The sequence below is a fragment of the Phocoena phocoena genome, chromosome 1, assembly GCF_963924675.1.
Source record: "Phocoena phocoena chromosome 1, mPhoPho1.1, whole genome shotgun sequence".
In the NCBI taxonomy this organism is placed as follows: Eukaryota; Metazoa; Chordata; class Mammalia; order Artiodactyla; family Phocoenidae; genus Phocoena; species Phocoena phocoena.
The window spans coordinates 157,335,990-157,361,463 of NC_089219.1; the positions used below are offsets into that span (position 1 = coordinate 157,335,990).

General features: G+C 35.9%; 1 protein-coding gene across 2 annotated transcripts in view; it reads left to right on the forward strand.

Moving 5' to 3' along the window:
* The window catches only part of WDR64 (WD repeat domain 64), a 150,368-nt gene that overhangs the window by 90,068 nt on the left and 34,826 nt on the right, over positions 1-25,474 (forward strand). For both annotated transcript variants that reach the window (XM_065883312.1, XM_065883323.1), the window contains 6 exons: positions 12,479-12,609; positions 15,233-15,334; positions 16,501-16,570; positions 17,503-17,539; positions 18,141-18,280; positions 19,962-20,067. In XM_065883312.1, coding sequence (XP_065739384.1) covers positions 12,479-12,609; positions 15,233-15,334; positions 16,501-16,570; positions 17,503-17,539; positions 18,141-18,280; positions 19,962-20,067 — 586 coding nt within the window. The remainder of the gene's footprint in view (positions 1-12,478; positions 12,610-15,232; positions 15,335-16,500; positions 16,571-17,502; positions 17,540-18,140; positions 18,281-19,961; positions 20,068-25,474) is intronic.

Below are 25,474 nucleotides of genomic sequence, written 5' to 3' on the forward strand. Positions count from 1 at the left end.
CCCTGGTGGCTCCGTTGTTAAGAATCCACCTGCCAATGCAGGGGACATCAGTTCAATCCCTGGTCCAGGAAGATCCCACATGCCATGGAGCAACTAAGCCTGTGTACCACGACTACTGAGACCATGTGCTGCAACTACTGAAACCCATATGCTCTAGGGCCCATGTGCCACAACTACTGAAGCCCACATGCCTAGAGTCCATGCTCCACAACAAGAGAAGTCACCATAGTGAGAAGCCCATGCACCACAATGAAGAGTAGCCCTCACTCACCGCAACTAGAGAAAACCCACATGCAGCAATGAAGACCCAATGCAGCCAAAAAATAAATAAAATTTTTAAAAAAGAATAAATAGATAATTTGAACAGACTGATCCCTGCAACTGAAATAGAATCTGTAATTTTAAAATTCACTACAAACAAAAGTCCAGGACCAGATGGCTTCACAGGTGAATTCTACCAAACATACAAAGGAGAACATATACTAATCCTTCTCAAATTCTTCCAAAAAAATTGAAGAGGAGGGAACACTCCCAAGGACGTTCTATGAAGCCACCATCACCCTGATACCAAAATCAGACAAAGACACCACCAAAAAAGAAAATTACAGGTTAATATCTTTGATGAATATAGATGCAAATATTCTCAACAAAATATTAGCAAACTGAATCCAACAACACATAAAAAAGATCATACACCACAACCAAGTGGAATTCATCCCAAGTTCACAAGGATGGTTCAACATACACAATTCAATCAATGTAATACACTACATCAACAAAATAAAAGACAAAAACCACATGATCATCTCAATAGATGCAGAAAAAAGCCTTTGACAAAATTCAACATCTATTCATGATTAAAACTCTTACCAAAGTGGGTATAGAGGGAACATATCTCAAAATAGTGAAAGCTATTTATGACAAACCCACAGCCAATATAATACTCAACGGTGAAAAGTTGAAAGCCTTCCCACTAAAATCTGGAACAAGACAAGGATGCCCACTCTCACCACTGCTCTTCAGTATAGTATTGGAAGTCCTAGCCACAGCAATCATACAAGAAAAAAAAATGTATCCAAATTGGAAGGAAAAAGGTACAACTGTCAATATATGTAGATGATAAGGATACAAGATTAACATACAGAAATCAGTTGCATTTCTTTACACCAACAATGAAATATTAAAAAGAGAATGTTAAAAAAACAATGTCTTTTAAAATCACAACACAAAAAATAAAATACTTAGGAGTAAACCTCACTAAGAAGGTGTAAGATTTATACACTGAGTACTATAAAACATTAATAAAGGAAATAAAAGAGGATTCAGAGAAATGGAAATATATCCCATGTTCTTGGATTGGAAGAATTAATATTGTTAAAATGGCCATACAACCCAAAGCAGTCTACAGATTTAATGTTATCCTTATCAAATTACCCATGACATGTTTCACAGAACTAGAACAAATAATCCTAAAATTCATGTACCATAAAAGACCCAGAATAGCCAAAGCAATCCTGAAGAAAAAGAATAAAGCAGGAGGCATAACCATCGAAGACTTCAGACAATACTACAATGCTACTGTAATCAAAACAAAGTGCTATTGGCAGAAGAACAGACATATGGATCAATGGAACAGAATAGAGAGCCTAGAAATAAACCCACTCACCTACGGTCAATTAATCTTCAACAAAGAAGGCAAGAATATACAATGGATAAAGATAGTCTCTTCAGCAAGTGGTGTTGGGAAAGTTGGACAGCCACATGTAAATCAATGAACTTAGAACATACCCTCTCACCATTCACAAAAATAAACTCAAAATGGCTTAAAGACTTAAACATATAAGACATGACACCATAAAGCTCCTAAAAGAGAACATAAGCAAAACATTCTCTGACATAAATGATAACAATGTTTTCTTAGGTCAGTCTCCCAAGGCAACAGAAAAAAAAAGTGAAAGTAAACTAATGGGACCTAATCAAACTTACAAGCTTTTGCACAGCAAAGGAAACCACAAACAAAATGAAAAGACAACCTACAGAATAGGAGAAAGTATTTGAAAATGATGAAACTGACAAGGGCTTAATTCCCAAAATATACAAACAGCTCATACAGGTCAATATAAAAAAAAAATCAAAAAATGGGTAGAAGACTTTAATAGACATTTCTCCAAAGAAGACATACAAATGGCCAATAGGCACATGAAAAGATGCTCAACATTGCTAATAATTAGAGAAATGCAAATTGAAACTACAATGAGGTACCACCTCATGCCATTCAGAATGGCCATCATTAAAAAATCTACAAAAAACAAATGCTGGAGAGGGTGTGGAGAAAAGGGAACCCTCCTACAATGTTGGTGGGAATGTAAGTCGGTACAGCCACTGTGGAAAACAGTATGGAGGTTCCTCAGAAAACTGAAAATAGAATTACCATATGATCCAGCAATCCCACTCTTGGGCATATGTCCAGACAAAACTATAATTCAAAAAGATACATGCACTCCAATGTTCACTGCAGCACTGTTTACAAGAGCCAAGACATGGAAACAACCTAAATGTCCATTGACAGATGAATGGATAAAGAAGATGTGGTACATATATACAATGGAATATTACTCAGCCATTAAAAAGAATGAAGTAATGCCTTTTGCAGCAACATGGATGCAACTAGAGATTATCATACTAAGTGAAGTAAGTCAGAAAAAGACAAATACCATATGACATCACTTATATGTGGAATCTATAATGACACAAATGAAACTTTGTATGAAACAGAAACATAATTAGGGGCATAGAAACTAGACTGGTAGTTGCCAAGGGGAAGGGGAGTGGGAGAGGATTGGGTGGGAGTTTGGGATTAGCAGATGCATTCTATATTATATATAGAATATATAAAAAGCAAGGTCCTGGGGCTTCCCTCGTGGCGCAGTGGTTGAGAGTCCACCTGCCGATGCAGGGGACACAGATTCGCGTCCCAGTCTGGGAGGATCCCACATGCCACGGAGCTGCTGGGCCCGTGAGCCATGGCCGCTGAGCCTGCGCGTCCGGAGCCTGTGCTCTGCAACGGGAGAGGCCACAAGAGTGAGAGGCCCACGTACCGCAAAAACAAAAACAAAACAGAAAAACAACAAGGTCCTACTGTATAGCACAGGGAACTATATTCAATATCCTGTGATAAACCATAATGGAAAAGAATATGAAAAAGAATATATATATATATATATATATATATCACTTTGCTGTACACCAGAAACTAACACAACATTGTAAATCAACTATACTTCAGTTTTTTTAAAAAGCTCTAAAGAAAGACAAAGAAAGATCAATGCAAGAAGAGGATATCACACTCAACATATAGGCACGCAGTATAGGAGCACCTAAATACATAAAATAAATACTAACAGAGATAAAGGGAGAAATTGACAGGAATACAATAATAGTAGTTGACTTTAATGCTGACTTCAATGGACAGATCTTCCAGACAGAAAATCAGTAAGCAGCAAAGACCCTAAAGTGTACAGTCCCTTTGCTGTACAGCAGTAATTAACACAACATTGTAATTCAACTATACTTCAATAAAAATATAAATTTAAAAAATCACAGAGGTAAGAAATTGCATGGTTTTCTAGGGATAGCTACAAGTATTTCAGTGTGCCTGAAATAAGTGGTAGAAGATGGAGACAGACAGAGAGGTAGAGCCTGGATCATTCTCAGTGTTATTAAGGAGATTGAATACCCTATAAGAAATGGAAAACAATTGAAAGGCTTTAAATGAGAAACGTCATGATCAGATTTGTGTTGTGGTAGCAGCTTTGATGCTGCTTTAATGGCAGATTCAAATGGACAAGACTAAAGGCAGAAGATTCAGGTAATAAGGTACAATTTTAGTTAAAAGATATAAGACCATGATAGTGGGGATGGTAGAAGGAGAGGTTTCCAAAAATATTTAGGTGATAAAAGTAGCAGAACTTGCAACTGATTTGTTAGTGATGGATACCATGCAGTCAGGAGAAGGTCCTAAGGGAAAAACAGGAATCAATACAGCTCCAAGATTCCTAACTTGCATGATGAATTAGGAAGTTGTGCTACCCAATAAGATATAGAATAGAATGAAGGAACATGCTTAAAGAAGGTGTTAACTTAGACATATTAACTTTGAGATACTTGTAAAATTTCTAAGTAATTAGATATATAATCCTGAAGCTTGTGGGAGAGGACTGGACTAGATTATTAGGTCATTAACGTAAGAGAATGATTATTAAAACATAAGAGGATGAGATTGCCCAGAGAGAGTTAGAAAAAAAGAAAAAGAAAATGGGCTGGAGGTAGACCCTAAGGATATAAATATTTAAAATGTTGGTAGAGTAAGAAGGTACTGAGTTAGAAACAGAAAATGAAGGATCATATAGACACAAGCAAAACCAAGAAAGTCCAGTGCCAAGCATGTCAAGAGAGTAAGAAGTTTCAGGAAAGAGAGAGCAATTGACAGTGATAAGAATAGACCTCTAATCTTATTTAGATGTTCCCAAGTCTTGCCTATATCTCTGATATAGCACTTTCAAATTGTACAGTAATCAGGAGCAGTTTTTTCAGGATTACTTGAGATGCTGCCTCCCAGGCTTGAAGTCCTCAGTATGTCCACCAAATAAAACATAGCTCTCAACTTTTGTGTCTATATTGTTTTAGTCGACATTTATGGTGACCATGGATAAGGGACCCGGAGCTGATTTCTTTCCTTCACCTGAACTCTACGAGGATCTGGAGCCTTGGTACCAGCAGAGACCTCATGCCTATTTGCATCCTTGGGGAGTCCAGACGAATTCGGATGAGCATCTCCTGGTTCTAGGCTCTCCCGTTATTGGTTGATGATCCTAAGTTTTATTCGGTGGTGTTAAACTCCTCTTTGGAGTCGTAGGTTACCCTTGAAACTCAGTTTCAAGAAGAGGTACCTGGGTTACCCTCAGTGTAAAAGGCACTGGGAAGATTTTTGCTCAGTTTAGACACTGAGTGGTTTATCCTCAGTTTAAAGACTGGGAAGATGTTGCTCGGTTAAACACTGAGTAAGGTTGGACTGGACTGAGTAATTAGGGGGAAGACTGACCTGTCATCTTTCCTTGAATTGGCTACCTTAATAGACTGTGTTGAAATAAAACAGAAATCTTATGAGAGCTTCTGAACTCTGAAGAACAGACTGTCTCCTCCTGGCCGGCAACAGCTTTCTCAGGTGAGTGAGAAACTTGCCGGAATGGTGGAGGCAAGACCATGCAGCTGTCCTATAGGGAAACCCACTAATTTGATTAACAACCTACTCAACCCGGGATGTGAATAAGAACTGACCATCCCGTGATCTGAGCACCCATGGTGGTCTTGTATGCCACCAGGAGAACCTGAGAAAGGTAAGAGGGGCTGAAACAACTCTGGGGCAAAAGCCTATGGGAGTTAAGATCTCAAGCAGCAATTGGTCCACCACATGATGGTCACAATCATCACATTGCACATGATCATCACTAGCAATTTTTATTTCAACAAATTCACCTCAGAATGGGAAATAAAGCTTTCAGAACAAAAGAAAAAGGACGACAGATTGCCAGCCTCCAACTAATACCCCCAGCCAGGTTTATGTATGTACAAAACTTACAAGTACTTACTTAATTGGGAATTAAAGGAAATCTTACTCTAAAAATAAGGGGGCTCTTTTATGGCATATGAAGTTAAGTTTAAAAAGCTGGCTTGTTAAAAGCATCTTTACAGAGTTCTGACTTTAAACAAAGGCCTTCTAGAGGGAACTTACATTTCTCTTTCTGTATCTTGGAGATGTAAATGTTCTAGCTGATCTTCCTAAAGCATTGTGTGTGTGTGTGTGTGTTTGAAAACCTGACCTCTGCCATACTATTTTTGAGAGTAAACTTTCTGGATCTTACTTAGGTGACATCTTTCTCCACTCTCTTATAGGGAAGCCTCTTGCATCTTATTGGTTTGAATCACTATTAAAATATTTCATTAATGGCCAAATGATGGATCCTTTAAATTGGAGAAACTTCTAAATTGGCGGATTTTCTAGAGTGCTCTCATGATAAACAGCTGTGTTATTGGTACTTATAAAAACAAAAATCAAATTAAAGGTGGAAAAAAGAAATATATCTAATGGTCAACCTAAGAACTTCCTTAGCTTGGATCAAACAAAGAAAAACAGATTTGGGAAGCTTTATTTGTGATCTTTGCTTCCTCTCAATAGCTCTTACAGATGTTAATAAAAACATTGGAATAAATTAATGTTAACAGGAAAAGAACATGTAAGAAAGTCTAGATACTTTTTCCAGCAAGGTAGAAATTTTTAAAAAGACATCTCAAATGAATAAAGAAATCTTTAGATAGTTATTTAAAATGGGATAAATAAAATGAATATTTATGTGATTACCTAAGGTTAAATGGGCCAAAAAGGACTCCCTACAGGTCCTCAACATTAAAAGCCAACAAGTCTACTTACCCCAGTTTAAAATATACATATATTAAGAGCTGAAAAAAATTTACACTGAGATATCTGACCAGTAAGTATTTGGGGCAACAGTTGGGCCAAAACACCTGAGTTCCTTGGCTCAACCCTCTCTGGGGATCCCAGAGCCTTTTATATAAAAATAGATTAAATGGGCAGGGAATAAAAAGAAAGAAAAACTTCTAGAACACCTCCTGTAAGATCAAAGTTTGTTGATTGGATCCTAATGAAAACTAAAGGTATAAAAAGTGACAGAATTGAGATGAAAGTGTATAAAATTGATGTATTTAAATGGGCTTTATATAAGATGGTTATGTCTCTTTGTTTAATTATATTGCAGGATAGGCACGTTTCACTGGGGAATTCTTCCTCTATGTGGTATTGAATCACTAGGTTGTGTTTCAGGGGGCTCTGAAGAGCTCCAGTTCTTTATGATTCAGTGCAGAAAGAATTCAGTGAGAGGCAAAGTGATAGATAAGAAGTGATTTATTAGCATAGGAAGCTTGTGAGGCTTACAAGTGGGTGGGTGAGAGGGTGCTTCCCCCGAGAACATAGTGGGCTACAGTTTTATAATCAAAGGAAAAATGGCGAGGGGGAAAAGACCAACTTATTCCTCATTCTTGAGTAGACATCAAGCTTCCATCATCAGCTCCTCCTCCAAGTTGGGCAGGGGAGTTTTCTTGTCCCTATATGGTCAAGCTGGGACTTTCATGGCACTATGGAAAAATTATTCCATGTCTCAGTACAATGAGGGTCTTTCACTTTGAAATGTCACCTTTCCATAAATTATTGGTTTTCATGTGTGTAGAGAACATGTCCCAAGGATTATTAACTTACTGAGCTTGCTGGGCAAGATGTGGGTCTCATGCCACAATTGTTTTATTGTTTTGGGGCATGTCTCATGCTTCTGCTGCATGGTTTTGTTGCTAAGCAAGCCTGATTGGTTTTGTGGTTAAGCAAACCTACTTTCTTGAGTGATCATCAACTAACAGGGGTCCCCCATATTTTTTCTTTACTTACAATCCCCTAGTGGGATTAACTATTTAATCACCTAGTTTGTCCCTTTACTCTGTCCCTATCAGTATTATAAGACAAGGCATATAGATCTGCCCCTCAAGAAATATTAATTGAACATATTAAAGGAAACCGATAGGGGTACCTGAGCCATACAAAAAGTAAAGCCTGGAAACTAACATTCAAGGGCTAATAAAAATAGTGATTTTGCTCTGGGTTTAACTTGTAAACTCAGAAAGAAGGTCTTTGCTGAATGCCTTATACAAGCTTTTGAATGTATGATAAACTACACTCTAATGTTCTAGAACATAGAGCTCATAAATTTCAGTTTAGTTAGAAATCTTCTCACTGATATAAAATATAGCTGGGCAAGTCAATCTTTTAGTATCCATTAGGTGACAGACCTGTTCTTTGGGGAATTAAAAGCAACTGTCTTTCTCTTGCAAATCTTTACAAACCAGAATGTAAATTCAAGTCACAAGGAGCTGAGACTGAGCCTAATTAGCTCAATCAGGCAGAACCTGACACCAAGGGGAAAAAAATGACAAAGTGACAGTTTTAAAATTCAAACCAAACTTTACAAATAGTAAAGCCTTAGTCATCTGAGCAAACAACTTTAATGTCTTCCAACTGTTCTTTGTAAACTAGTAAGTTTATATTGTAATACCTGATTCATAACTGTTTTTTTTAAATTTATTTTTTAGTGAAGCCATGAGATCTCTAGCTTTGCCTGTTTATATATCTGTGTACACTTTATACATATGAGATAGCTCTACCTCTGGAAGGTATTTTCAGAATTGAATTTATAAAGAGCTCAATTTTAAACTAAGCACATACAAATTAAATAGGAAAGAAACTGGCTAAAATGACTTTCAGGTTCATGTGAACTGGGAAATATTCAATATTAAGTTGGTACCTGGTATTAAAGTTAAAATCTGTTGATCTAATAGACATGTCTTTAGAGTCATCAACATTAAGTATAATATTTTATTGTGCCTAGGTTTAATAGAAGTCATATAAGACCTTATTATATCTATTACAAGAAAAATAACTTGATATGATGAAAGTTTGTAGTAAATTTAACTGAGATAAAAAGCTTTTTGGTTAACTTTAAAAATAATAATATTTTAGAAATGTCTACTTAAAGTGATCTCTCCAGATATTTGGTAACAAAGTTCTAGTGTTGCTTAATTTAAGTGATGGAAGTTTATTAAATAGCTAGGTGATTCCCAAATAACATAAGATACTGAGACATCAATTACTAAACAGAGAAACTAAAGGTATTTAGGACTATAAATAAATATGTTTGGTGCCACCCTGAGTTGTTCTCTATAAGAAAACAAATGTTTTTTAAGAAATTATCACTGGGGCTTCCCCGGTGGCGCAGTGGTTGAGTGTCTGCCTGCAGATGCAGGGGACACAGGTTCGTGCCCCGGTCCGGGAGGATCCCACATGCTGCGGAGCGGCTGGGCCTGTGAGCCATGGCCCCTGAGCCTGTGCATCCAGAGCCTGTGCTCCACAGCGGGAGAGGCCACAACAGTGAGAGGTCCAAAAAAAAAAAAAAAAAAAAAGAAATTATCACTGGTATTATGTTTACCAATCTACAGAATGCTAATGTAAAATACAGTTCATAATTGCTTACTTCTTAGTTTTCACTAGAAATTAAGGTTTTTAAGAGTTGAGGATTCTCATTTAAACATGTAATTAAAGTGAATAGGAATAATAAGGAAACATTCCAGTACACTGTAGGAAAGTAGAATGTGTGTTTTCAGTAAAGAAGTTATGAGGAATGGAATTACATTTTATTGGGGGAAAGTATGTCTTAGAGCTAGTTGTTTTTGGATGGAAAGATAAGGGATGAACAAATATGGATACAGAAAGTGATGTGAGATTATGGAAAGGAACTCTGAAGTTTTATGCATGTTCAGGATTAGCTAATTTTAGACTGAAGTTAATAAAGTTAATGGATTTTGTTGTTAAGTAAGCTAGTACAAGACTGGAATTTGAAAAAATTTCTTAAGAATGCTCCTTTTTGATAACAGATTGTGTGAGTTTCTGTACCCTTAAGTGATCCGTATTTGTTTTGTTTTGTTTTTAATATTTTTGTGACTTTGGTTAAATGAATAAGTATTGTTTTGCAGTGACCTATGATCCTGTTGCATTTTAAAACCTTTTTTATATTTTTAACAAACTTCCTAAATATCAAACTCTAACTAAAGTTCTTTTAGCCTCCAGCTGACCCTGGATTGCTTCAAAGGGCTTTGAAGGAACCCTGAGATATCTCCGAGAGAAATATTAAACTAATTAAGTTTATTTGGTATGTTAAATTACTTAAAGAACATTGCCAAGTGATTGGAGATGAACCTTAGCTTATAATGTATGGATAAATGTCATTAATACACATATTCCAAAATTTATATTAAATTACTAAAATCTGATATGCTCTGATATGTTATCAGTCATAATTCTAGTGGTTATCTTAAAATGTTATATGTCACAGAAATATCCAAGTTTCTTGCCAATTGCATTGTATTCAAATCTTTAACCATGCTATTTTAAGTTTTGTCTTTTATAGACAATCATTATTTTACTCTGATGCTTTTACAAAAATGAGGATCTTCAAGAAGACTCATAAAAAGGACTTGTTTTAAACAAATATAAGTCTCTGATAGCCTTTAGATAACACCACTGAACTGAGGAATGACAAAACTCTAATGGAAAATCTGATGACTTCATCCAGATCAACAGAAATTAATTTCATGGGACCAAATGAACTAAAAATTATGGTTTATAACTTTATGACTTTTTGTAAAATATACTAGCTTTAATTTTTGTTTTCCAAAAAAATCTTTCTTCTTATGCTATGTCTTACAACAAGTTGATAAAGTATACCTTTGTAAACAAAGATGAAACATTTAACTTTTTCTCTCTACCTGATTAATCCAGAATTTGGCTTCTCCAAGTGGCTCTCTTGTGAACTTGATGGTTTATTGCAACTGCATTATAATAATTGTTTTAATTTGTTCTTTGTTTCCAAGTTGTTTATGCTTTGTGTCTCCCTGTTGCACTATTGACTTTATCAATGTTACTAGCTGTATTACTTATATCCTGTCTATTTTATAAGGTTGTTGTCTCTTACTGTCACCAGGCCTCCAACAAAATTGATGATGTTAGCTAAACATCTTGAGGACATAGATCACATTTACGACTCATAAAGTAATTGTAATTGTTAGAGAAATGCAAATCAAAACTACAATGAGGTATCAGCTCACACTGGTCAGAATGGCCATCATCAGAAAATCTACAAACAGCAAATGCTGGAGAGGGTATGGAGAAAAGGGAACCCTCTTGCACTGTTGGTGGGAATGTAAATTGATACAGCTCCTATGGAGAACAGTATGGAGGTTCTTTAAAAAGCTAAAAATAGAATTACCATATGACCCATCAATCCAACTCCTGGGCATATACCCAGAGAAAACCATAATTCAGAAAGAAACATGCACCCTGATGTTCATTGCAGCACTATTTACAATAGCCAGGTCATGGAAGCAACCTAAATGCCCAATGACAGATGAATGGATAAGGAAGATGTGGTACATATACACAATGAAATATTACTCAGCCATAAAAAGGAATGAAATTGGGTCATTTGTAGAGATGTGGATGGACCTAGTAATAGTGTGATTCTAGGTATAGGAAGAAGCAACAAGGTAAAACATTTCATGAATCATAATAGACAAGTAAGACAGAGGATCCAGAGAATCTGTTAATTATCAACAGGGCCTAATCCAGAAATTAGCACCTAGAGTGACATATCAACAAAAATTTTTGCCTGATCTGGGAAGAAACTCTGAGCACTGTGGGACAAAAATTGGTCATGAAATGTCTCCCAAGTATCGCTCAAATTTCAGACCAAGAGGAGGAACTATCCTGCCATATCAGTAAAAAATATATCACAGTCATCAATAATTGCAGTCATCTCTGATAGTGAGCTGGTTAGTCCTGAGGGAACTCAGGAAGGGAACAAAGAATACTTGCCATCTAGCAGGCATCAGACTACAGCCACTCTCGAAGTTGAGCCCTGAGGAAACTCAGGATGTAAAAACACTGGATACTGGCCCCAGGTAGCTGAGGTGTATATCAAAGGAATGATCTCAGTGAGTCCAGACTCTTGCATCTTCCCACATATAGAAAAGCACTAAATTCTTTAAATTGAGATATCTAGTTTTCTTCTATTAACAGTAATCTTTTGTTGCTTTTTGTTGGAAAAATCCTATGTATCCTAGCTCTCCCCTCACTTCCTTGGAGCAGTTTTCTCAGGGTTACTTGAGATGCTGCCTCCTGGGCTTGAAGTCCTCAGTATGTCTGTCAAATAAAACATAACTCTCCAAAAAAAACTGTACAGTAATCAATACTTTATCTGAATGCTTGAATTGTATTATAAGTTTTGCCAAGTCACCGACATTCTGTTTGACTATATATTCCAAGAACCTAACATAGTAGGTACCAAAAAAGTACTTGAGGCAAGACAATTGAAAACTATCAAATAGCACTGGCAGTAGAAAGTCTTTAGTGATAATTAGAAAAAGCTTTCATAGAGTGGCATGGAGCAGAAGTCAGACGATGGGTGAAAGGAAGGTAAGTTAAAACAGCTAATATAGAATATTCTTTCAAGAAGTTTGAAGAGGAGAGAAAGCGGGGAAGGTAATTTAATGGTTGGTAGTTACCGCTGAAGGAAGAAGACAGTAGAGAAGGAGACTATATTTTTGTTGTTTCAATAAATTCTACAAATTAAAATATTTTATGCCAAAAGAATTTAGCTTTTACTAACTTTCATGCTTTAGAATTTAAATATATATATTTTTTTGTTTTAAGTTAATGACAGAATAATAAAGTGTGCACATTGTGTTTGTACTGTGCTTAGATACTGTTTTCATTATGGTCATTGAGTCTGTTTCCTTCCTTCTTCAGAATCCTGCCATCAGTATGGAAATGAACTGCATCGATCTATTACAAGTAGAAGGATATAATTTGATAGCTGCCGGAACCTTAAATGGTGTGATCATCTTATGGAATTTTGTAACATCTACTGTCAAAGAAGTGTGAGTTGCATTGTTTCCTTAAATAATATAATCATTTCCATAAAAACTTGAGCTGCAGAAAAGCCAGAGTAACATTCAATACTTAAAAATATAAATACTTAAAAAAATAAAGCAATAAATAAAAGGGATGATAACTCTCTCAAGGAGGCTTTCCTGGAGGTTATGCTCACGAGGAGACTATGTTTTAAGTGTCTAAATCCCAGAATGATGTGAATAAAGTGAATCTTAAGTATATGTATTCCCAAGTGCTTTTACATTTACTCTTCTTGAGTATGTACTAGAGTATGTACATGCTTTCCATGTATAATCTTGTCCAAATTCATAACCTTAACAAATACTTAAATACTTAATAATGTAAAATAATCTCATAGCTTCAAGCACACATATCCAATTGCCTACTGGCAATTACACCATCTGGATTTCCAACAAGACCCTTAAAGTCCCACATGCCCAAATCTTCTTCCCAACCTACCCTCCCCCAAAACATCTTTTCCTGTATTCCCATTGACACCACTATCTACACAGTCACCAAAGTCAAATGGTGAGAAGTATTCAAGAGGGGTTTTCCTTCTTATTCACCACCCCAACACATTACTACAGGTCAATATTAACAAGGGCATGACATATGTAATTCTACATCTCAACCAATTAGATTTGCTCTGTTCCACAAACTTTACCCTCCCCTTGCAATCCATTTCTAAATGTCCTTACCATTGGTTATAAAGAAAATAATGTAACATTGTATTATTTGTTATGGATGGATTATAAATAATACGCTTTCCCCAGTTGTGTAATTGGGCTCTAAGCAAGGGCCATGTATGAACACCTTATGTCAAGACAGTTTGTAAAATTGTACTTTGAGGTACAAGATAGCCAAGAACTTTAACGATGAATTAAAAAGAAAATCAATTCTATCTAAGCATTTGGGGGAAGGAAAGAGGTATAAAAGGAGGAGAGAAGAGAGTCAAATAGGACAAGGGAAAAGAAGAAAAAAAAGCAAAAGAAATCTCTGTCTAGCTATAGTACCTTGCATACATCTACCTGGACTCCATGACCCTTTCCAGTCTATGTCAGAGTTTTCATTTTCAACCAAGTTTTGGGAGGAAATAGTCCTTTCCTTTTTGATTCTGGGTATATTTTCCTTTGAACCTTTAGCTGAAGTATCTGTTTCGGAAGACCCCTCCTCTGTACCTCAGCTCAGGTTCTACTAGGCCCTGCTGCTAGAATTCCTGTCATCCTTCAGTTCCTTCCCTTCAACCCTTGCCCTTAGGCTTTTCTCACAGACTGTATACTTGTCATTTTATTCCTATATCAATATACACTGCACAATTCCTCACCTTCTTATTAATTCAGTTCTCACATTGTGTCAGCTTGTGTATGACTCACTACTTAGGGAAAACATATAGACTAAAAAGGCAGAGAGAATAGTCCTACTGCCACCGCTTAAAAGAGAGAGCAGCTCCCCTGAGAATATTCCCAATTCAAAGGTAAAGATCTTCCTTGTTGAAATGCTAAGCATTTTACCGAGGGATGCATGCAAATCCAATACCCAATCAAAGAAAAATAACTGACAGTAATGGGTCATACACAGTGTCCTCTTCCTATAACAAGATGATTATACAAAAACAATTGATTTAGAATCACTGGAGTATTTCACATAGCATATAATTTAACACAGAACTGTCCAAGGTAATTTAGGCCTAGTTTAAAGACTCTAAAGTGGAACATGGTTTCCATATTCCTGGTGGGGGCCATCTCTACCTCTACCTCAAACTTTGCTTTAAGATCCCTTCACCAGTCAGGAGAAATAAGCTTTCTCTTTCTGTTCAAAGCCCCATGCCTTTTTTGGGTGCAAACTAGAAATTGTTGTTGCTAACGAATAGTCCACTTCACTATTCAGTTTACCTGCAGAGCAGAAATATGTAAAAATTTGGAGCTCAACAAGTCATCAAACTCGCAGGCTCCTCTTTTGAGCTTGGTTCACTCTCCAGGAGGTCCTTCATCACTTATCTGTCCAAATTAGCAGAGGCAATTTCCACTAAAGGAAAAAGAACAGTTTGCTACAAGGTCTATTTGCTATAAGGAATGTCAAGTGTGGCTTAAAAGCCTACCATGAAGTGCCAGGACAGGCAGTGGAAGACCATCGCTCTGCTCCCAGGAAATGGCCTAGGAAGGTGTTCTTGGGAATCTGGGCTAATGGGAGACTCAAGCAGCAAGAATAGTGTGATCATCAAATTACCTGCTTTTCTTCTCCACTTAATTATAAGCTACTTGAAGGTAGCAACTACATTTTATTCAAATTACTCACTCTACTTATTCAAAGAGTAGAAATCTATTCTTTAAACTGTATGAAACTACCAGGAAGTTATATGAGCTCACTCTGTGAACTATAGGTTGAAAAAATAGACAAGCTAATTGACTTAAAAGACTTCTAAGCACTAAAAGATCATGTTATACAGAACCTTATTAAGGAAAGTATGTTCAAATGCTATACCTCTGGGTTTTCTCTCCATATTCAATGAACATTTCAGGATTTGATTAGTTCTGCCTGGGATATATGATATAGTAATGTAAATTACCACCTTTGTAAATTTTTATCATGTAAATGTATGCTTATTCCTAGGTACAGACCTGAAGATTGCTTCACTGTGGACCCTGACTTGGATCCTAAACGCTTTAGAATTAATGACATACTGTTTCTCTTTCGTAACCCTGAATGTGCAAGGTAACTCAATACTTATTGATCAAGAAATACTGTCTGGGACTTATGTGGATGATATAAAAAGAGTTCTCATCCCAGAATTTAGGAAGGTACAGTTGATGGAAGACATAGTTGGGCTGACCAGTTGGCTTCAGTTTTCTTCCCTGTTATTGTTTTTGTAAGTGGATGGTCCCCAGGAAGATTTAATTTGCTGTGTGGGGATCTAATTTCCCTTACCACAGCTCCCTTTACAACAGTAGCAGAGAGGGAAAATGCTCACTTGACCATATTTGTAGCCAAAAGACAACTCTATGTGCACTTACGTAAAGCAGAAAAAAGGATTTATAGGGCAAATATGAAAGATCATATGGCAGCAGTTTTCATATGACATCTACTATAGCTGAGCAATCTTCATTTCTGAGAGAGAAGGGGATTTTTTTTTTTTTTTGCGGTACGCGGGCCTCTCACTGTTGCGGTCTTTCCCGTTGCGGAGCACAGGCTCCGGACGCACAGGCTCAGTGGCCATGGCTCATGGCCCACGGGCCCAGCCGCTCCGCGACATGTGGGATCCTCCCGGACGGGGGCACGAACCCGCGTCCCCTGCATCGGCAGGCGGACTCTCAACCACTGCGCCACCAGGGAAACCCGATTTTTTTTTTAATTTTAAGAAAAGGTGATTTTCCTGTTTGTATTTGCTTGAGAGCTCTGATTTCAGTAAACAATAGGCAATGGTAAACACATCTCTGGAGAGAAATCAAAGGCTTCTGTACTATCATCATCCAGAAGTGAGCCAGAATGTAACACCTTCCCTACTCCTTGACTTGAAATGTTCTTATTCTGAGAATCTTTTTAGGACCTCGTCTATATACCAGAACCCTAAGCCAGTTTGCAGCCCATTCTAGCAGAATTGAAAACTGTAGAGCAGAAGTTGCCAGGTTTTCCAGGCCTCCCCACGGCCACCCCACTCCCCACCATGTCAGTGTCAGAGCCTCTGGGACAAAATCTAGCCTTAACAGTGGGACAGAGTAGATTTTTATTTCCCACACCCAGGCAGTATCCACAGTATCCACACCAGAATGCACAGATGATGGCAAGAGTAATCACCTGAAATTAAAACAGAGGAGAGCGCCCTTTGAGTATGATAGATTATCTTAACTTTTCCTCTTTGGGCTTCCTCCCTCTCCTTGTAGGAGATCAAGTCAGGATTCCATATGTTCTTCATCTCAATGTGATTCTAGCAAGGGTCCACAGAGTAGTAAGGTAAGCAAGAAATAAGGAGAGTATGTCTTCCTGTTATACCCAATGTTGATTCAAAAATAGTGATTTGTTGCATATAAGTCCCTCCCCTGCATGTATGTAAAAACTTTTTTGTTTTCCCTAAAAAGCAATGTCTAAACTGTCTTCATCTTTTTTTTCCTATTTTTTCAAGGCTTTTATATCTGCAAATAATCATGAAGAAAATAAATTACATAGGCTACTTTTAAGTTCATAAAATAATAATTTTAGACTATCTCTTTTGCTAAAAAGTATTACACAATTACACACATTTCACAGAGGGAAGAGACAGCATGTAATTACATAATGTAATGTAATGCCATGGTTTTCAAACTGTGTTCTCAGTTCCAATTTTATATATTTTTACACATTTCATTTCTAGTTAGGATTTTGTTTGAAGGAAAGTTTTCGCTGCATAAATTATTTTAAAAGCACTAGCTTAGTGGAAAAAAAAAATAAACTTGTAAGGATGTGTGTCAGACAGACTTGCACTTAAATCCAAGCGCTCCATTTATTATCTGATTAGCTTTAGAGATGTCACTTAATCTCTGAGTTTCTGTTTCTTCATCAATAAATAATAAAACCTAACTGGCATAGTTGTGAATGGAATTAGAGATCATATACACCAAGAACACAGCATGAACTAGGTATTTAACTATTCTCGTTATTGTGCTACACCAGAGCCACTAGGAAAAGGTTGTGTTACAAATACCCTATTTATGAGCATGAAAATCTCTTAATACATCTTTTCGAAGAATTAATTAAAAAATAACTTTAAACCTAATGCTTAAAAAAAACAAACTTTAAACCTAATGCTTAGAGATATAAATTTAACTATGAAAAAATCTATTCATCCGGTATGTCTCATTTCCTTCCAATGTCATAGAAATATTATCTCTTTTTCTCCCCGAATTCAGGAAAGCAAACAGAGCATACATGACAGTGAGGTTAAAGGTCGGTATGAAATCTCCTCTCTTCCTTATAATAAAACAATTCCTTTACAATAGGGAGTTTAGGTGATAGAATACTTCTAATTAACATATATTCTTTTTGTGACTAAATGTTAAGGTGCTATAGAATTCCATAGTCTAAGAAGCAGAATTTCCATTAGGATGATAACTTTTAGTTACTAGTTAGTTAGTTACTACTAACTCTAGATTTTAAAAATCCAAAATATTACTGAGCTTCTTAGTCTTCAGCTCATTTCCCTAAAACTTATACTAGATTCATAAGCCATTTTGTAATGTGTAAGACTTATACTGGATGTATATCTAGTTTTAGCTGCTATGTACAGTGCAAAGCCTTTTTCAGTAGAATCCAAAATGAGCCCTTTTAGTTTTTTCCAGTGATACAGGATTCCATTTGTTAATGGTTTTTTGTTCTCTGCCTGATTGAAGTTCTCTGGGATTAAAAAAATTCTAGACAAAAGAATGTGGGTTTTTTTTTGTTTTGTTTTGTTTTGTTGCTATTTTCTTACCTGCCTCCTCTTTTACATTCTATAAAATTTGAAATTCCAAGTATAACAAACACTGGTAACTCACTAATTTTCCAACAGGTGAGCAAAAAGATGTCACGGTAGGTGAGCGACAGCCAGTGGACAAAAAACATCTGGAAAGCACCAATTTAACAGATACTCAACCACCTATCCTTGTCACTGCACATGAGGATGGACATCTCCGCTTTTGGACCTTGGAGGTGATGGAGCCTGTTATTTTCCTGGAACAGCAAAGAATAGGAAAGATAAAAAGGATTATTGAATAAACCTTAGCCTTCTAAGGTTCCGTATAGCATCTAATTCTATTATTGTTCAATCTTCTAGTCAATATCCTAGTTTTTCAGCCTGCTCACTGAAAATACTACTCAAAATTTATAATAGGTCAGTTTTGTAACTCAGAAGATCAAATCATCAACACTGCTAAGACAACTACTGTATTTCAAATCTTTCTTTACATTGAGCTATGAATACAACCCACCATATATTTCACTGGATATTTAAATAATATTAGGTAATATAAATGATGAATATATCATTAAAGAATGTAAGAACACTGAAATGTTGAATATACATAAACTTTTAGTTATCCAAACTATTGGAAGATGTTATTACAATAGTATTAAGAGTCCTTAAACATTTTACAGTGAAAAAATAACTTTCATGTACTAAAAGATTTTAAATGATTTGGGGGTGGAAAGTGGGGCAGGGTTTGAATTGGGAGTCCAGAAATGACAGAAGGAAGGATCTTGAGTAGACTGATGATGATGACAATGAAATTTTTAGAGAGGCAAGGGAGGTAGCACCACTTGTAAGGCTCCTTTCTAGAGGGAAACCCAGAAAACAGCAAGTTTTGTATGGCAGATAGCGAGATCCAACAACACAGAACAGCCTAGCTGTCTGTTGGATAAAACCTCCCAGTTGATCAGTTGACTCTTAACTTATTAATGAGAAACTCTTGGCTTGAAAATACTACAAAATATTGTAACAATAATTTTCCCTGTGATGATCCTGGTATTTGAGCAGTGCTTTTTTTCTTCCCCAATAAATAGATAATAAAAGTGTGAGAGCAATAGAAGGAGAAAAGATTATATCTAACTAAATCATAGGAAACAAGTGGCAGATTCAAATTTTTTCTTCCTAAGCTTCAATGTTTAATCTCCAAGTAGAGAAATGTATATGAAAGTCCTTCCCAGTGATGACTTATACTAAATGCCAAAAAACACTGCCAAATTTCAATCCTTATCTTGTGCCAATATTCAAAATTAGATATTTCTGAAAAGACGAATACAATATTCTCACTTAAAATAAGTGAGATACACTTAAATCTGAAAAGAATGTTTATTTAAAAGGAGAATATGGGGCTTCCCTCGTGGCGCAGTGGTTGAGAGTCCACCTGCCGGTGCGGGGGACATGGGTTCATGCCCTGGTCCGGGAAGATCCCACATGCTGCAGAGCTGCTGGGCCCGTGAGCCATGGCCGCTGAGCCTGCACGTCCGGAGCCTGTGCTCCGCAATGGGAGAGGCCACGGCGGTGAGAGGTCCGCGTACCACAAAAAAAAAAAAAAGAAGAATATGTCACTGGAAAAGGGTTGAGGAACTACATGAAAAGGGTCATGGGAAATGAGCAAAAACAACCCTCAGGTATAGAGGTGATCTACAATAATCAGTCTAAATGCTTATAATTATGATAATAGTTGTCTCCATTTTTATGAATATTTAATTTCAAAGAAATAAGTCCCTATAGATAATTTCAAATTATTTTTATTACAAAGAAGAGAATCATGTTACAATTAGTAGACATAGTTCTTTGGATAAATTATTTATCGAGAAACTCAACTCCAATATTGATATTTTATAGAATTTATTATTATACTTTATACAGGGAAGACTACTGAAAGATATTCTACCTTTCACAAAACATGCTGCCATTTCTCTGACATCGCTGTATACTGATTCATGTACCAAGATACTACTGACTGGAAATGTGGGTAAGTCACTACTCTTAGGTAGTTGGTCACAGGTATCTTAACAAACTGCATGGTATAAAAATGGATATAGGAAAATATGTGACATTTATTGAGACAAAAGGAAGGATGCCCAAGCTGCCAAATGAACAGAAGAATGAATGAATGTCAGGAAAACCTACTTCATTCCTAGCTCTTTATTTAAAGTAAGACATCTATTTCTTCTGTCTTTAAATTGGGTATAGGACTACCCATCCCCTTACTTTACATATTAGGAAGAATGTAAAGTTTTCATTTTTAATCTTAAAAGGGTTATGTTGCATTAATCTTTATTCTAAAGGGAGCAGTGTCATGAATTAGAGAAGAAAGAGATTATTTTTCTTAATAGGGGACTTTTTATATTTATTGCTATAACTACTACAGTTGGTCTTAATTCTTTCATGTAACACTATTCTTTTTTTTAATGCTTCCTTTCTATTTCCTTTCTTCTGTCTTTTGAATTAAGCTTAAGTTTTCTTTTCTTGTCTCTAATACTTTGAAAGATTATGTATATGCATAATCTTATGCACATGCATATGTAAATACAGTTTTTAATTTTACTAGTGTTTACTTTTAAGTTTAAAAAAAATCAGTTTATTAGAAGTTAGACTGAAACCTCACCTTTCCACGTAAACAGAAAGCTTAGCCTACATTACCTGTCTCTTTCTCCCACAGCCACTCCTTCACTTATTATTTGCTAATGTAATCTTGAGATTTGCATCCAGATACTGCTATTACATTAATATTTAAATTTTACATCTCCTCATTTAAAAATGTTTTTTCATTTCAAAAGTTATTTTACAAAAGTTGCAACAAATTATTTCGTACCAACAATTATTTGAGTCTTCTGGAGATTATAGAAAATAATTGTTTACGTTTGCATTCAGTATTACCAGTAGGTTTACAATATTTATTTAAAGTTACCTTTATTTAAATGAACTTATTTACAAAATAGAAACAGACTCACAGACATAGAAAACAAACTTATGGTTACCAAAGGGGAAAGCGGTGGAGGAAGGATAAATTAGGAGTTTGAGATCAGGAGATACAAGCTACTATATATAAAATACATAGGGCTTCCCTGGTGGCGCAGTGTTTGGGAGTCCACCTGCCGATGCAGGGGACACAGGTTCATGCCCCCGTCTGGGAAGATCCCACAGGCCGCGGAGCGGCTAGGCCTGTGAGCCATGGCCACTGAGCCTGCGCTCCGCAACGGGAGAGGCCACAACAGTGAGAGGCCCGCGTACCACCAAAAAAAAAAAAATACATAAACAACAAGGTCCTACTATATAGCACAGGGAGCTATATTCAATATCTTGTAATAAACTATAATGGAAAAGAATCTGAAAAAGAATATACATGTATAACTGAATCACTTTTCTATACACCAGAAACTATCACAAATCAACTATACTTCAATAAAAATAAATGATAAAGTTATCTTTATTTTATCTGTTTCTTATTGCTCATCACCAGTCCTTTTATACTCTGATAATCTTATTCTTGACTTCTTATTTTTATTTATCTGGCAATCTTCATAGTTTCCACAAACACTGTTTCTGTTTATAGCAGAATAGAGAAATCTAAAATCAGGCAAATTGTGTTCCTGCTTGTATATTTTTGCACAAACTTTACCTTCTATATGGTAAGCCTTTTCTAACAAAATACATAGAACTAAAATTTGAAATTATCTACAAAATTCCTAGAATGCACCTCTTTTACGGTTATCCCTCTTTGTCTCTGCCCAGAACAATTTTTCTGTCATGTAAGCCATCTACTTCTTGAGATTTGTAGTTTTTGCTGTGGCCTAGAAAAATAGGGTGGGGGTGCATTTGGGATCCAATCCAGTCTCATATATATTATAATTAAAGAAGACCTCCTAGATTCTGACCTTAAGCTTCCTTTATCTGTGCTTTGGTGGATACTAGAAGAACTTTTATGGGGGTTGCTACTGAGTCACTATTTTAATCAGGCATCCTCAGACACCATTAGTTGTTGTTTTTCTGTTGTTATTAAACAGGGTTTATCTTTTAGATCAGTTTTAGGTTCACAGAAAATTTCAGCATAAATTGCAGAGTGCTCATATACACCTTACCCCTACTGCCACACTGCACACAGCCTCCCCCATTTTCAACATTCTGCACCAGAGTGATACATTTGTTACAGTCAATGAACCTACACTGACACATAATAATCACCCAAAGTTCATAATGTGTAATAGTCCAACAAATGTGTAATGACATATATCCACCACTACAGTATCATACAGAGTAGTTTCAATATCCTACAAAAACCCTGTGCCCAGCCTATTTATCCTTCCCTCCTCTCTTAACCCAGCAATCACTGATCTTTAATGTCTCTCCACAGTTTTGGCTTTTACAGAATGTCATGTGGTTGAAATCATACAGTATGCAGCCTTTTCAGATTGGCTTCCTTCACTTAGTAATGTGCATGTAAGGTTCTTCCATGTCTTTTCATGGTTTGATAGCTCATTTCTTTTTAATGCTGAATAATATTCCATTGTCTGAATGCACTACAGCTTATCCATTCACCTACTGAAGGTCATCTTGGTTACTTTCAAATTTTGGCAATTATGAATAAAGCTGCTATAAATATTTAGCTGCAGGTTTTTGTGAGGACATACACTTTCAACTCATTTGGGTAAACACCAAGGAGCATGAGTTCTGGATCTCCTGGTAAGAGTATGTTTAGTTTTGTAAGAAGCTGCCAAAATGTCTTCCAAAGTAGCAGTACCACTTTGCATTCCCACCAACAATAAATGAAAGCTCCTGTTGCTCCACATCCCCACCAGCATTTGATGTTGTCAGTGTTTTGGAAATTGGCCATTCTAAGAGGTGTGTAGTGATAGTGGCTTTAATTTCCATTTCTACAATGACATAAGATGTGGAGCATCTTTTCATATATGTATTGCCTTCTTCTATGTTGTGTATGCTCAGATTTTTTTGCCTATTTTTTAATAGACTTACTTGTTTTCTGATTGTTGAGTTTGAGTTTCAAGAGTTCTTTGTATATTTTAGATAAAAGTCCTTTATCAGATATATCTTTGCAAATATTTTCTCCTGGCTTGTCTTCCTGTTCCCTTGATGGTACTTATTGCAGAGCAGTAGTTTTAAATTTTAATGAAGTCCAACTTATCAATGATTTGCTTCACAGATCATGCCTTTGGTGCTGTATCTAAAAGTCATTACCAAACTTAAGGTCATCTAAATTTTCTTCTAGGACTTCTATAATTTTGCATTTTATATTTAGATCTATGATTCATCATCAGTTTTTTTGTGTATGAAAGGTACAAAATCTGTGTCTAGATTGAGAGGGGTTTTTTTTAATCATGAGTGTGTATTGGATTTTGTCAAATGTTTTATCTGCATCTATTGATGTGATCGTATGATTTTTCTTCTTTAGCCTGTGGATATGGTGAATTGCATTCACTGATTTTCAAATGTTGAACCAGCCTTCTATACCTAGGATAAATCCAATTAAGTCATTGTATATAACTTTTTTATATTGCTTATTTTGTTGAGGAATTTTACATCTATATTTATAAGAGATTTTGGTCTGTAGTTTTCTTTTATTGAAATATCTTTGTCTGGTTTTGGTATTATAGTAATCCTGGCCTCATAAAATGAGTAAATAACTATTCCCTGTGCATCTGTCTTCTGAAAGAGACTGTAAAGAATTGATATTCTTCCTTAAATGTATGGTGGAATTCACCATTAAACCCAAGTTGTCCTGATGTTTTCTGTTTTGGAAGATTATTAATTACTGATTTAATTTCTTTAATAATATAGACCTATGTAAAAAAACAAGCTTTGGTAAATTTAACAAAATTAGAATCATTTCAAGCATCTTTTTCTACCACAATGCTATAAGACTAGAAATCAACTGTAAGGGGAAAAAGCTATAAAAAACACAAACACTTGGAGGCTAAACAATATGTTACTAAATAATGAATGGATCACTGAAGAAATCAAAGAGGAATCAGAAAATACCTGGAGACAAATGAGAATGAAAAGAGAACAATCCAAAAATCTATGGGTCACAGTAAAATCAGTTCTAAGAGGAAATTTTCTAGTAATACAAGCCTATGTCAGGAAACAAGAAAAATCTCAAATAACCTAATCTTACACCAAAATCAACAAGAGAAAGAAGAATAATCAAAGCCAAAAGCTACTAGAGGGAAAGAAATCATAAAGATCAGAGCAGAAATAGATGAAATAGAGACTAAGTAAACAATAGAAAAGATCAATGAAACTAAATTCTGGTTCTTTGAAAAGATAAACAAAATTGATAAACCTCTAGCCAGACTCATCAAGAAAAAAAGAGAAAGGGCCCAAATCAGTAAAATCAGAAATGAAAAGGGAGAAGTTAAAATGGACACCACATAAATACAAAGGAATATAAGAGACTACTATGAACAACTAGGTGCCAATAAAATGGACAACCTAGAAGAAATGGACAAATTCTTAGCAATGTACAATCTCCTAAGATTGAACCAGGAAGAAATAGAAAATATGAACAGACAAATTACCAGTACTGAAATTGAATCAGCAGTTTTAAAACTCCCAACAAACAAAAGACCAGGACCAGATGGCTTCACAGGTGAATTCTACCAAACATTTAGAGAACAGTTAACACATATCCTTCTCAAACTATTCCCAAAAATTGCAGAGGAAGGAATGCTTCTGAACTAATTCTATTGTACAAGGCCAGAATCACCCTGATACCAAAACCAAAGATATGACAAAAAACAAAAATTACAGGCCAATATTGCTGATGAAAACAGAGGAAAAACTCCTCAACAAAATACTAGCAAACTGAATCCAGCAACACATTAAAAGGATCATACACCATGATCAATTGGCATTTATCCCAGGGATGCAAGGATTCTTCAATATATGCAAATCAATCAATGTGATACACCATATTAACAAACTGAAGAATAAAAAACATATGATCATCTCAATAGATGCAGAAGAAGCTTTTGACAAAATTCAACACCTATTTATGATAAAAACTCTCCAGAAAGTGGGCATAGAGGGAACCTACCTCAACATAGTAAAAGCCATATATGACAAACTCACAACTAACATCATATTCAATGGTGAAGAGCTGAAAGCACTTCCTCTAAGATCAGGAAAAAGACAAGGATGTCCACTCTCTCCACTTTTATTCAACATAGTTTTGGAAGTCCTAGCCATGGCAATCAGAGAAGAAAAAGAAAATGAATCCAAATTGGAAAAGGAGAAGTAAAACTGTCACTTTTTGAGGATGACATGATACTACACGTAGAAAATCCTAAAGAAGCTACCAGAAAACTACTAGAGCTCATCAATGAATTCAGTAAAGTTGCAGAATACAAAATAAATACACA